Source organism: Podarcis tiliguerta (genome assembly GCF_965153285.1).
Source record: "Podarcis tiliguerta genome assembly, chromosome: 16".
In the NCBI taxonomy this organism is placed as follows: Eukaryota; Metazoa; Chordata; class Lepidosauria; order Squamata; family Lacertidae; genus Podarcis; species Podarcis tiliguerta.
The window spans coordinates 19,327,324-19,341,537 of NC_139549.1; the positions used below are offsets into that span (position 1 = coordinate 19,327,324).

The window sequence follows — 14,214 nt, forward strand, 5'->3', positions numbered from 1 at the left end:
CCCAAATCAGCATGACATTCTTCAGCTACAGCAGGCACTGCCCTCAATGACATTTTGGGGTGCGGGATTCTTCTGCAAACAGGGTTCCTTAGGGCATACCAGTACCTCCATCTTGTTTGTTTCTGAGTTATTAAATGGTCTCAAACTCCTTCCCTTCCTAGCTCAAATTCAGTGTTCAGCTGAAAATCCCGCAAACTTGAGTGACTTCTATGCAAGGAAATTCCTGATAGGTAGAGTTGAAAGGGTCCCAGACCCTGCTTAGCTTTGCACATAAGGCAGACACGTTATGCTTCTGTCCCAGGCAAAGCATGAAAGAAAAAATGCAAACTTCAGGAATTCTCTGAATACACCACAAAACATTGCTCTCATGCCAGATATACACACCAATGAACATGTCAAGCCAAATAAGACAGGATAGCTACTAAAAAGAGTTTTAAGTTTTAATGGTTCTATTAAGAGCATAATGGCACGGGTCTAGAGTATGCACACCTCAGAAGTCATGGATTCCCCTTCCCATCTCCCCAAAACATGCACTGTAGCACATAAGGCAGCCACTAACCCAACATGACAACTACTGTGCATTTATTAATTCACAATAACGCCCCCTCCTGTGTTTCCATACTCACAATTATTAAGCTGGATTAGTTTCCCTATTCTGCTCATTAAACATGCACTGAAAGAGGGGGGGGGGTAGCCACCCATTACCTTCCCCAACTCTGTGTCCCAAGGGCAAGGATGGGAAACCTGTGTGTCCCTTCAGGTGTTCTGGGACTTCAACTCTCTACAGCCCCAGCCAGCACTGGCCGATGGCCAAGGCTGATGGGAGCTGGGAGTCCAACAAGACCTGGAGTACCAATGGTTAAGTGTTGTGTTCATTTACCTTGGATTATATACAGAATCACAGTGAAGGTTTATTGCAGAAAACACCACCTCCAAAGTTCAACCAAGATCCTTAATTGGCAACAGAGAAGGTCAAGAAAGTGAGAAGCAGCCAGTGAAGTCCTACCAGAGTAGACCCATTGAAACCAAGGGCCATGATTAACTTAAGTCCACTGATTTCCAATGGATATACTTGAGAGTAGGACTCATTGGCTACAATCAAAGTGAGTGTGTCTGAAAATAAGGCACTTGAAACACCCAAAGATAAAGTTAGCGGACTTGTTTATGGGTGGCCCAAAGACACTGGAAGAGCAACAACACTTTCCAACAAACTCTTTGCTCACAAATGACTATTTTAGAATTCAGACAAGAATTCATTCATATGACACATACCTCACAAGGACGGATGCTGTACCATGTCACTGCTAAATAGGCTACATTTCCTCCTCCTGTGCCGTTTAAGAACTTCACAATTAAGACATTCAAGGGGCTAAGCGCTTGCCATTACTACGCCACTACAAAGCAGCACCTGTTGAACTCCTGCCTAACACATTGCACTTAGGAGACACAGGAAAATGAAAGCAGCTGGAACCCTCGGGATGTCCTAGCCCAAAGAGAGCCTGGGCAGAACTGCAAAGCCTAGAGATGAGAGGTGGGTTGGCCAGCGGCTTTCTGGTCTGCCTTGGCTGCAGGCCGCTCCCGTTCTTCCCACAGCGTCACTCCATCGCAGGTGCATATTTTCTTGGGGTTCTGGAAGAGGCCGGCGGAGCGCGCAATGATTCCACAGCCCACTCTGGGAAAGAAAAGGAAGGTGGCTTAAGTCCTTAGCTGCAGAGAGGACCCCTAGACCAGGTCTCTGCATCCCATTATTGCAGCCTTTCTCAACCTGTGGGTCCCCAGATGTTGTTGAACTACAACTCCCATCTCCCCTAGCTAGGAAGGCCAGAGCCCAGGGGTGGGAGTTGTAGTCCAACAACATCTGGGGACCCACAGGTTGAGAACCGCTGCATTGTTGACTTAAAATAGTTTTGCAGTTGCCTTCCCACAGCTCAAGCTCTGGAAAGACTTGGGTATGTTTGAAAAATGATATTAAAAAAACAGCCACAAACACAAAAGAAGACCCAGCAGACTAGACACAGTCAAATCCAACTCCAGAGATGCATTGCATATCGTGGTGGGTGGGGAAACGATCTGGCTGGCAAGAACAGGATCCTTATCTTCCCTATACCTCCCACCCCCGCAACAAAATTTTACAAGTGGTTGGGGACACCTACTGGATGTCAGAATGCTATCAGGTTCCCTGTTTTTGCAAAGCAGAAGTTTGAAGGAGAAGCACTGGTGGGAGGCTGTGGGTGTGAAGGAGCCGTATTATGAGTGCACCTTGCTTGACCAAAGAACAACTGGGAGCTTTAAGCTCCCGATTGCTCCTCTGAAGTTTCGCCCTTTGCCCATGCCATATGGGTGGCGTGGGCAAAGGCCTCATGGACCGAATGGGGAGGCCTGGAGGTCTACATGCTGACGGTTCCTCACCCTGCTGTACCTGTTTACATGGAAAACCAGTTGTGCAATCAATCACTGGCTAACCTTTTCCTCAAGGCTGTGAGGAGTCCAGGCAAGCAACACCTCTAGGTAGCAGGAAAGACTTGGGTCTGCTAAAGACCCTGTTGGTTTTCAGTGAGCCAGAGTAGGCAATGCTATGTCTGATGGACAAAGAATCTTCCCTGGTTTTAGACAGCTTCCTAGGTCAGGTGCCCCACCTTGCAGCAGACAAAGAAAACTCAACAAACTCTAATCCTTCTTACCTCTCACCCGAATTTCCAGTGACTTTTGAGAGCGGGTGGCTTCCGCGGCCCAAGTCGTCCTGCCCTGCGTCTACCACCAGTGAGCGGCCGATGATGTCATGAACCTAAAATGGAGCATAGCAATGCATGTGCAACCAGTCCTTATCACTCTAGTGATGGTAGTAGCTCCCGGCAATGCTTTTTTCCCCAAATTTTTTTTTATTGGTTTTCACAATATTATAAACAAACAAACAAACAAACAAACACGACAAACATAACAAACATAAATCATAGCCTTATTGAAAATTAGTTATTAACTTTGTTAAGTGACTTCCTCGCTTCCCCTTGGTTGAATTTCATTGCAGCTCCCAGCAATGCTGGCCGTGAAAGGGGCACTATTGTACTTGATCCTAAACTGAAAACAACTCTGCCCAAACTATTGTGTCATAACAAAACTGTTTGGCCACTGGATGAAGTGCTGCAACACGGTGTGTTCCTGACCACTCTCAATGCTCTGAGAGAAGCTGCCAACAACAGAAGAAAACTGACAAGCAAAGCAGGTTTCATGAGCAACACCACAGAAAGGTCATTTTGACTGGGAAGTGCGTCACACAAAGCCTTGAGGCAGGGGTGGGTGTGATGTGCATTGATAGGAAGGAGCTCAGGAAAGTCTGTTTAATACAGCACAAGGTTTGCTCTGTGGAAAAGATACTGGAGTTTGTAGACATAACAGAGCTGACATGGGAGTTGGGATGCAAGTGAGCTGTGTAGGACCAAGCTGATTGCTAGCTTAGCAAAGGCTCTTTTTATTAGCAAGATATGCAAAACCAGCAAGATACATTCAAGATACATTTACACTTCTTCAATCCCAAGCCCCCTGGGTGTTGCCTAGTTATCTACGCAACTTGCTCCACCATATCATGTTCCCATTACAGGGGGAAATGAGCGATACCTTTGCAAAGGAGGTAAAGGTCAGGACATGGAACACTGCTGAGGAGACAAAAGGTCAAGGAGTGGGCATGGCGGCTAGACAGCTGTAGCTTGTCTTATGCTGTGGAGGAGGGTGTGACGCCATCACCCTGCGATGCCATTCCTACAGGAGTTAATGAACAATCAAACTATAAAATTTTCCTACACTGGAAGAAGGAATCTATTGATTCTGAAGAAAGGGGAAGGGAAAAGGAATCAGCTGCCCTGTGTCTTGTTGTTTCCATCAGTTTTTTGATCACAAGCCCACTCACTGTGCTCCTCACATCCTCCAGGAAGCCTCACCTTCAGCTGGTTGTCTTCCATCCGGAAGGAAGCTCTTCCATCATCAGCTGCCAAGATATTTCCAAGATCCCCAGCATGCTGCAAACAGAGCCCCAGGAAGCACAGTTAGATTCTGGGCAGCTCAGCCCCAAACCACTATATTTGTTCCCTTTCTCTGTCCCTCCCTCTCATACACACAACACAATGTTAATCCCTTGCCTCCCTGCACACCTTTCTCCCCATCACAACCATGCTCCCAGCCAGCCCATCAAGTAACAGTTGGAGGAGTGCAGTTTACATTGCGAGGGACCATGCATGGGCTTAGGCAGGGATCTCCCCATGAGCTTGGCAGGGAAGCAGAAAAAGTTGTTGGTGGAAGTCAATTTGGCAGCCCGAGAGAACCTGCGAGTGCTACACCAAATTCGTCTGATTCTAAAGAGCTTTCACCAAATGTTGCCTTTCCCTGAAGCAGGCAAAAGATGCTTGCCTCTCCTTCAACGCTCACCCTCTGCCCACTTCTTGGGTTTTTTTAACGAAAAGCTGGACTACTCAGAAATAAAAGTTCACACCACTGGATCACACCCACAAATGGATGCTTAGCCTGCCCTTAACTCCCAAAATTGGAAGTGGGTCCCAAATCAGGGCCGCAAATATTTCATTTCATTCAGTTACTTTATTATTAATTGGTGGGAAATAAATTTTGAATCACTATGGGCAGGTTTTAATTGGAGATAATGAGAGTTCAGGACACGGTTCTTTATTTTTGAGGTTATTTTGGATCTGAAAAGTTATTGCAATAGGGAACGAAAGAAGGATGCCCCTTCTAACAAATGAGCAACAGCTTGTACATTATCAGTATTCAATCAGTTACACACTTGGTTACCGTAATTAATCAACTGAAAGTTCTTTAAACTGGCTCATGGTCCTGGTTAACAATTAATTTCATTTATCAGTCACCTAGTTAAAAAACAGTCTTGTGGTGACTTACGAGCAGAAAAAAAAAATGCAGAGTTAAAGCACAGCACTCATCAATATGAAAACAAGACAACCACCTCAACATCAGGAGGGACCTGGAGGGTTCCCACCCCTGCCTTAAGTAATTTAATACCTGGTGATGCCACAAACTCACCCTATGAACATCCTGGGGACCCCCATGACATTCCCCATGAGGATTGAAGTGGTCTCCACAGCTGTTTGAGACACAAGAAAAGTTTTGATACCGAGAGTCAGTGAAAGAAAGGGCTCTCTAAAGCCAAGGAGACGCCTCAGAAGGTGCCTGTGAATGCCTCTCACCTGTCGCAGGAATTGGTGACATCCCCAAACTCATGCACATGCAGGCCGTGCAGCCCCGGCTCCAGACCATCAATGGCGCCATCAATGAGGCAGCTTTGGGGGGACAGCTGCAAGAACCTCACCACACCCTGGACCAACCCTGGGCCAGACACCATTGCCACAGCGGCAGCACCGAGACTCCCTATGAAGGGAAGAGGTCGCACAAGTTTGCTGCTTGCTTTGAGGAGTTCCCTTGCACACGTCACTCTCAGGACCAAGAGACTTCCAGGGAAGGAAATGGCGGACTGCCTGCCTCCCTGTCTACTCTCTGCTGACAGAGGTTAATTTTGTGGTGATTGATGGTAATCAGACGAAATCACAGTGGGATAAAGAGTGATCAAGGGAGTAACCTCAAGTGCTCTGATCAAAACTGTTTTCTGCTGTCTGAACTGACACTGCATCCAAACTCCTCATAAGAACCCTTCATAAGTTCTGCATCCTCCCTTAAACATTTTTGGGACAGGATAGCCTATAACTTAGCGAGATTTATCAGCCGGCAGATGAAAACTCACTGTCGAAAAACTTGCAAGAGTCACTTTCTGTCTTTAATAAGAGAGAGAAAACTGGTCGTTAAAGTGTCTAAGGCAGAGCAAAAAGCCCAATTTATGGTTGACGATAAAGATTAAGCAACTGAGGGAAAATCTTTCTTTCTTTTTTTCTTCTTGTGGCTGGGAAACCGAAAGTAAATCAGCCATCACTTCCTCTGTGGGGGAAAAATATTGTGGGAAAACAATGTTGCTGTGACTGTGATCTTAGGGTGGAACCTTAAGGCAGAAATCTTAAGTTAAAGTTGGAACTTATAAAGAAACTGTGTTGTTAATAATGATGGTTTTACACATAAGCAGGGAGGGCGAGAGAATCTGCAACTCCTGCATTCACGACGAACGCTCTAGAACAGGGGTAGGCAGCCTGTGGCCCTAGGACAGGGGTGAGAAACCTCTGACCCATGGGACACTCTTAGCTTGCTAGGGGTTCCCATTTTTGCCTGCAAGGCTGTTGTGGTTAAACCACGGCTACCTGTCAATCAGATGACATCATCACAATGTTTGATGGGTGCTGTCAACTCCCGTGAAAAGCCTATGGGTACTGAGCAGGGAGTTTTCCCTTGCTTGACTTTCCAGGACTTAAAGTGGCACACAGAGTTGATCCCTGCATCTCGCAGGGCTGAACCTGCAGATGGGCAGAGGATTCAGTCCTGCTAAGTTCAGCTGCATATGCCAGTTCTGGTGGGGAACTGACACATGCAGCCCATCTGTGTAGAAAGCAGAATTGCAACCCTCCACCCATCAGATGGTGCACAGGGAATTCAACCCCGCTTGGTCACTATCTTCCCCATCCCCACTTATCAGTTTTGGTGGTGGTGGGCAATCATGGGTGGTATCCAACTAAGTTCTACTTAGAGTGGATTGTTAAAATTAATGGCCTTAAATTAATCATGTTAATTAATTTCCATGAGTCTACTCTGATCCAGTCATCTAGCCCTAGGCCTAAGGTCAAAAGTCCTCTGCAAGTTACCCATTTAGGCCTTTGGCAAGGATGGCTTGTCGATCCCCCACACAGACTGATGGGTGGAGAAAGAGAGATGGCAGACAGCCACTGACAAGTTGCCCATGAGCAAATGTCACTCTCGATGGCAGGAAGGGAGGTTGACAACTCCTGCTCTAGCCACTCTTCTTCTCTGTACCAGCACATTTTCTGATAAAAATCCTTAGCCCGCGCCCCCCCCCCCCCCCCGGTTAGCTAAAATTGCCAATATTCATTTGGGAGGAGATGAAGAAGCCATGATGCTTGGCACCTATTGAAAACCAGTTTTGAAGTTTGTTGTGGAGATATTCTAGGTGGGAAGCTGGAAGGAGGTGAGGCAGAATCAGCTTACCAGGCACAGCAGCCCCCATCCCTTTCAGCACAGCACTGCGTCCGGTGCTCTCCAATAGGCTCTGGACCTTCTCAGCACCAAGGCTAGTCTCCACCAGCACACTCTGTGATTCCAGCTGGACGTTAAGCACCTGGAGGCCTGGGGAAGAGGTAGGAGGTGGAAAGAGATAGAGAAGGAGAAGGTGAAGTGCAAAGACAGAAGTCACTGCCATGATGCAACTGTTGCATTCCACACTAGTCCATTAAACTGCCCTGCTCCCCTGACAAGCCACCACTTTTACTCATAACAAGAGTCTCCTCCTTTATCCTTAACACAAAACATTCAGAAGACCTTCCTGATGGCGTAGGTGTTCTGGCTGTGGAACCAACTGCCTTGGAAGGTGGTGGACTCCCAACTTTGCTGGAGGTTTCGAAACACAATCTGGATGGCCAGTGATCAGGGATGCTGTGGTAATACATTTCCTACACTGGCAGGGGGTTGGACTAGATGACCCCTGAGGACCATTCCAACAGTATGATTCCTCCCACACAAACCTGCCTCTTGAGTACCACCAATCTGCTATATATTTTAGAAAGTGATTTGTCTGTCTTTCTATCTGTTCTCCATAGGTCTGGCTACCTCTTTTGCCAAATTTGGCACTAGGGTTCCCACGCTGGGGGTAGCTGTTGTTGTCAATGTTTGGGCATTGGCTGCCATTCTGAAGCAAGTCAGCAGACCAAAATGTCACTTTGGCGTGACTTTGTCTGGATTTTTTGGCATAGGTTCAGTGGCCTTACCCCTGCTTCTTATTCTCCTGGTGGCATCTGTATAGTCACTGTTCCTTTTTAAAATGGATAGCCATATGTTTTAGCAATGTCACAAGGTAGCTAACAATTAAAATAAAAAACAGCACAAATCAAGAAAATGATACAAACACCTGGCGGGGAGAGTGGGGAAGAGTTTATCAGAGAAAAGAACAAGCCCAAAAACTCAGTAATTAACCTGGCACCTGAAACCAGAGAGTATCTAGGTTTGATGGACCTCCCTGAGTATATTGTTCCATTAAAAAGGCCCTTCTGCCAGAGGTGTGGGAAAACTTTGGCTTTCCAGATGTTGCTGATCGACAGCTCCTATCAGCTCCAGCAAGCACAGCCAGAGATGATGGGAGCTGTAAATTCAGCGATATATGGATGGCCAAAGATTCCCCACACCTATTTTGGCAGATTTAGACAGAAGCACACAGAAGGCTTTTGATGTTGTATGGTAGCTGTAGGCAAGATGAAGACCTAGGTGGACAATTGTGCTGATATTGTAACACATTTTTAAAGTACTGCTGTGCTTTCTGAGGAGCGTCAATGTGAGCAGTGGGGAAAAATAAAATTGCAGTGCGCCCAAGGAACAGGAAAAATGCCCACTCCCTGGACAGGGTTTAGAATTGTCCCTTCAGATGTTGTTCAGCTTCAACTACCATCATCCTTGCTGGCTAGGGCTGATGGTAGTTGGAGTTCAACAGCATCTGGAGGGCCACAGGATCCTGACAAATGCCACAGGCCTTCATCATCTGATCACCTGGTATTCCCTGCAGAGATGACTTAATGGCCTCAACACAATTCTGACACACCATCTGGACAGCAAACTCCAGCTGTAAAAAAGCGAGAGAAGCTCATGAGAGTCCAAAGCTGCTTATTTAAAAAAGGAAAGAAAGAAAAATGTCATTTTATGTAGAATGCAGAATAACTCGTACTGATCTGCAGCTGGAACATGATTTCAAATTACCAGACACTATTCAAGGAAAGCAGGAACAGTGCTGAACCTGGTGGGCAGGTGGTCCTCCTTAGCATATTATGTTCACAGGATAAGGTTAGTACTATATTAGGGGCAGTAGTTTGAATCCTTCACCCATTCAACAGCCTTTCTGCTTCATACCCTGTCCATGGACACCATCATTCTGCACGTTTATTGTCATCATCTTTATATCCCACCTTTCCCCCAAACCGGTAATCAAGGCAATTTAAAAGATAAAAGCATGAAAAGATATTCATTAAAAAGCAATTAAACACTAACAGAATTAAAGCTATATATCTATTGTGTATATGTAAGCTGTAAGTGTCCATCAAGTTGAGCATTGTCTCTTCTGACTGGAAATGGCTTTCCAGGGCCTCAGGCAGAGGAGGGCCTTTCCATCCCTCGCTGCGCGATCCTTCCTAACTGGAGCTACCGTTGGAGGAGGACTTTGCACCTCTGTTCTGCCGCCCGCTTCTCCAACCCCCCGTTTCTCCAACCCCCCGCCCGTTTCTCCAACCATCCGATAAAAGGTAACAATTCCACCCACCCTAACGAAAGGCTTCCTGCATGTTTGCCATAGCAGGCAGAAACACAACAGGGGCAGACGCGGCGAGAAAAAAACTTCCCCTGCTGGGTTTCTGCATGTCATGCCTCTGCTTTTTAAGGCGAGATAACGGCTGGTCAAAGGAATTAGTGGTCCACCCCCGGCGGGGGATTCTATCCCACCTTGCAGCTGCCTCCACCGCCTCCTGGAGGTGCCTCCATCGCCGCCGCCGCCGCCTCCTTCCTTTCCCTTCACGGGGAAATGTTGCCCGCCGGACCCGCTTGTAAAACACAAAACAGGAACCCGGAAGTTGCTGACCTGCCACTCTAGCTCATCTCTATGATCGGCGACCGACTCGTCCTGTAAAAAGATCAATAAACGGAGGTGACTACGTCATTTCCTGCCCCCTCCTCTTCGGAGTCCGCGCGCCCTTTTACCAGGCCCGGAACCAAACTCTCGCGCTCAGATTCCCTCGGGGAAGCCGATTGGCGCCGAGTAGTCCGTTGTGGAGTAACCATGACGACCACTCCATAAGCCACCTTGGGGTTGCTGTCGCTGCTGCAGCTGCAGCTTCCGCCGAGCTCCCCACCATGAATTCGTTTGTCGCGCTTCCCCGGCGCGAGGTGTACGCCCTAGACAACACGGAAAAGGCTAACCAGCAGCTGCATGACCACTACCAGCGGATCCTCGCCCCCCTGTCCCTCTTCCCGGCCACCGTCTCCAGGTTGAGGAGCTCGATCGACAAAGGGTCCTCGGCCATCTCGTCCCTACAGAAGCCTGTGCCCGTGCCCATCTCCCTGGCCAACCTCATGCAGCTGCTAAAAGGCCGGATGGAGGTGGTGACCCAGTGGCAGCAAATACCCAGCCCACACCAGCGGGCCTTCCAGCAGGTCATCCTAACTGAGGTCAAGCACATCTTTAAGGATGTACAACGTTCCCTGTATGACCCAGCCTTCAGTCCCCAGGAAAATAGAGAACTCTACCAGCACCTGGTGACTTACATTGGCTTGGTATGCCAGCACCTTTTCCGTCGCTATCTGTTTGTCATGGAGCGCCATCGTGCACTGTCCGTCTTCACAGACTGTGCTAACCTAACTCGCTTCTCTGCCCAACTCTCTCTGGACTGTTCCAGGCTCCTCAATGTAGCAGCTGTCCGCCACCGCCTAATAATGGACACGAAGACCCTGCAACTCCGCCAGACTGAAACGTCCAGGAAACGGGTTAGTGTGGCGGGTTGGAGGTCAACGCAGATGGACGTGTGCAATCTGCGTTTCAGCATTGACTACTTCATCAGGCTTATGAAACCTCACATACCAACGATGAGACAGAAGATAGCGAAGGATATCAAGGAATTGGAGGACTTACCTTTGTTAGACATGAACAAAATAAAGCAGTTAAATCTACCAAGACCAAGCTCTAGTAGCCACTTTAGACAAATGCAGTCTGATGTGATGTCAATGCCATGCTCACGCACCAGTACTTTAGGAGATCGGCCTAAACTCCAGCGGGTTAAGCATGCCATTTCCAGCAGTCTCAAGAGGAGCCAGTCATTGCCCAATATGAGAGTTGGACAGCTCCTAGCAGATGAACTTGGAATTCGTTTATCTGTGCGCCCTATCAGCCCCGATCTGCCTTGTCATTATGGTGAGACCACTGAAGATGATGGGCTCAAGGGAATGGCCGGGCTGGCTGAGGACCTCCGAAGGCTAGCACAGAGAACAGTCCTGAAAAGCAGCCAACAGAAAGGAGAGCAGGATGAGGATTTAGAGCTCCCTCCCCTCATTAAAGCCTTGACACGGCGCAAGACTAATGAGGTTCGCCTTGAGCAGCTTCAGAGAATACTTTGCTCTCTGCAACGAGAGGAGTCCTTTGAGATGTCACGGAAGAACACCATGATTGCTGCCCCAGCCACACATCCTCAGGCTGCAACAGTGAACTTTAAAGTCAACGAAAGGATGGTTGTGAAGGCAGCTGATATGCAAGTGTCAGAAAGAACCTACATAGAAGCTGTGTCTATGGAGATATGTCCAGTAATTTACAACCACCTCCTTGGAGAGATAGATAATGCTACAGTGAAGTCTCTAGATGCAAATCTTTCCACTGGTGAAGAGGTCAGGGAGATGTACAAGGAACTAATGAATACTATCCCAAAAGACCACCTGAAATTTGACCTAGGGCCCATGATAGAATCCCCTGCAACCAACATTGAACTGGCTGGGTGTTTTGCTTCCTCAACATTGACTAGGGGGAAAAGTGAACAGGTCATTAATAAAGAGCTGAGTAACATCCTGCCACCTGGACCATTTGTCCCTGAGGAAGTGTCAGAGAGTCCAAATGTACCCTTCAAAAAAAATACTGGTAAAAAAACCTCTTGGCTTAAATGGTGGAAAACAACATTCAACACTGACGATTACTTGAAATACATTGGCACCAAGGAGTCTGACTATTTGCCAGTGATATTTCATTTATACAGTGTTAAGGAAGATGAGGAGCAACAGCCTGTATTAGATGAGGTGCAAGTAAAGAAACAAGTGAAAGTGAAGAGAGACATGATAAAGAAAGCTGCTGAACTTCAAACCAAGAAGGAAGAATTTGAGCATGGGAAGTGGAATTCCCAATGCACCATGCTGCGGGGGTTGGAAAAAGTTTTTAGCTCTGACCACACATCTGAGGATCTCAAGATCTTTCAGAGAAGGCTGGAAAGACTGTGGACAGTTCTTCATTTCTCTGAACAGGAAAGGCTGGATATGGCAATTAAGTACAGCTCCAACCCATATTATTGGCTGCTCCCAGACATGCTCAAAGCTTGGGAGACAGCAGCACGGTCTATCCAGGACCGAGAACTCCTGCTGGCTGATTTGGAACAGTTTGAAGAAACTGCTTCGAATCCAAACCGCTTGTTCGACCTTGCCCCCCGCTCCTTCATAGCACGAATGAAGGAATCCAGAACCAGGAACCGCTTGCGCTCTGAGTTGGCCCAGTATGACTCAGAGCTCTATATCATCCTGAACAATATCAAAGAGTCTTACAATGACACAGTGACCTACAAGGGACGCCCATACCTGCAGAAGATGGCATGGGATACAGTGGAGATGCTCTATTGGCTACAGCAGGAGCGACGTGCCAATACATTGAGGAGAGTTGTCCAGAAAAGGGGCCTAATTAGAAGACTTCCTCCTATCCCTTAAAGACTGATACCACTGTTTAGCTCACTGGCCAACACACTAAGATGGCAGTGGAGAAGACATCTTTTCTGCACATGCACCAAATTCATCCACATACTTTCCCAGCAGACCTCTCCTTCAGCCAAGCCAAAGGTTGAAAAACATGGAGGCAGACCCCAACAACCTAGATGCAGCTTGTAGCGCCATGGTCTATTGGTGGAATAAGGCAAAGAGCAGAGAGTGGTGGTGGGGAAAATGTGGGCATGCACCAAATGTACAGAATACGTTTAGCTCATTCCAGATTTCAGAAGGGTTGACAGTTTGTGAGATGTGCCTTATCCACAAATGAATTGGATCCTATGAAGAATTTAAGGTTTCTGATATCCTCAAATTAAAAATGTTTCTTGTCCTCATGATTTGAAGTGCTGCCATGATCTTTGAAGTAATTACTTACTGACCACATTAGGCCTGCTATGAATTTCTTCCCTATGGCTTACCTTGCCATCTTATCCGGAATTCTATTAAACCATGATTTTGCGAAGAATCATGATGTGCCTGCCATGCACATTCTCTTCAATCCCCCAGGGCCTCTGGCACAGGTTGTGTCCAGCCTGTGTCAGTGCCCCTGGGGGATGGAGGAAGTGGGATGTGGCAATTTAGTGTGTCTTCAGAGTTTTGGCTACTGTACTAAAGGTTCTAGCAAACTGCAAGCATACAGTACAGGTTGCCCTTGATGGAGCTGGGGTTGTTCCGTCCTATAGTTGAGTAATGGAGGACCTAGCTTACCCATCAATCTCACATGGCAACTGGAGGGTAGATGTAGAGCAACGATTGTTGTTGTTGTGGAGGGCAGATGTAGAGCAATGGTGGTGGTGGTCAGCAACTAGTTTTCCTACAGTAGAAACCAAGACCACAATCCTCATTCCAGAGTGGTTTTCAAGTAGTTACGTTATCATATGAAATTATTCATACCTGTTAGCAACGAAGAGGCAGCTAAAATCCTTTGGGGGGCTGGATTTGGCAGAGCTGCCAGTTGTGTATCTCTATAGTAGACACCCAACTTTCTCCCCACTCAGTCCTCTTCAGTCTTCTCTGGCTATTGCAAATGGATTCCAGGAGAGGTCTGCAGGTTGGTAACATGAGAGTGGACCTTTTCTGCAGTGCTTCCCCATTTGTGGCATGCTCTCCCCAGGGAGGCTTGCCTGGCACCTTCATTATACACCTTTAGGCACCAGGCAAAAACATCTCTTCAATCAAGCCTTTGGCCAATTAACTTTCTATGTACTTTTAAATGTGTATGGGGGTGTGTGGTGTTGTTTTGTTTTGCTTTCGTTCTTGTTTGTGTCTTTTTATGCTGTGAACTGCCCCGAGATCTTTGGATGAAGGGTGGTATACCGGTTTAAGAACAGATAAATAGCTTTGTGAGGTCTGCCTGAAAAGCAGTACAGCTTACTGCACCCTATTGCCCTGTAGAAATTTTGGATTACAACTTCCATCAGCCTCAGCCCCCACCAGGTGATGATGGGTGTGGTGTATAAATGCCTTAAGGCTTAAATATTCAGTATTGGTGGCCAGTTTGGTGGTTGAATAAATGCCTGCTGATCCTTCTATCAACTACTGTTT

At 47.2% G+C, this 14,214-nt stretch overlaps 2 protein-coding genes across 2 annotated transcripts; one reads left to right on the plus strand and one right to left on the minus strand.

Annotated features, from left to right (window-relative positions):
• Window positions 1-419: 419 nt before the first annotated feature.
• On the minus strand, window positions 420-9,788 carry CCS (copper chaperone for superoxide dismutase). Its single transcript, XM_083417491.1, has 8 exons — window positions 9,610-9,788; window positions 8,668-8,740; window positions 7,120-7,257; window positions 5,205-5,385; window positions 5,041-5,101; window positions 3,933-4,010; window positions 2,682-2,785; window positions 420-1,672 (listed from the first exon to the last, which is right to left on the minus strand). Exons 1-8 carry the CDS (start codon window positions 9,646-9,648, stop codon window positions 1,519-1,521), a joined length of 828 nt encoding a protein of 275 aa, XP_083273617.1. The 5' UTR covers window positions 9,649-9,788; the 3' UTR covers window positions 420-1,518.
• Window positions 9,789-9,848: 60 nt separating this feature from the next.
• Window positions 9,849-13,004, plus strand: CCDC87 (coiled-coil domain containing 87). The gene has a single exon (XM_083417453.1). It carries the CDS (start codon window positions 10,018-10,020, stop codon window positions 12,613-12,615), a length of 2,598 nt encoding a protein of 865 aa, XP_083273579.1. The 5' UTR covers window positions 9,849-10,017; the 3' UTR covers window positions 12,616-13,004.
• The last annotated feature ends 1,210 nt before the right edge of the window (window positions 13,005-14,214 follow it).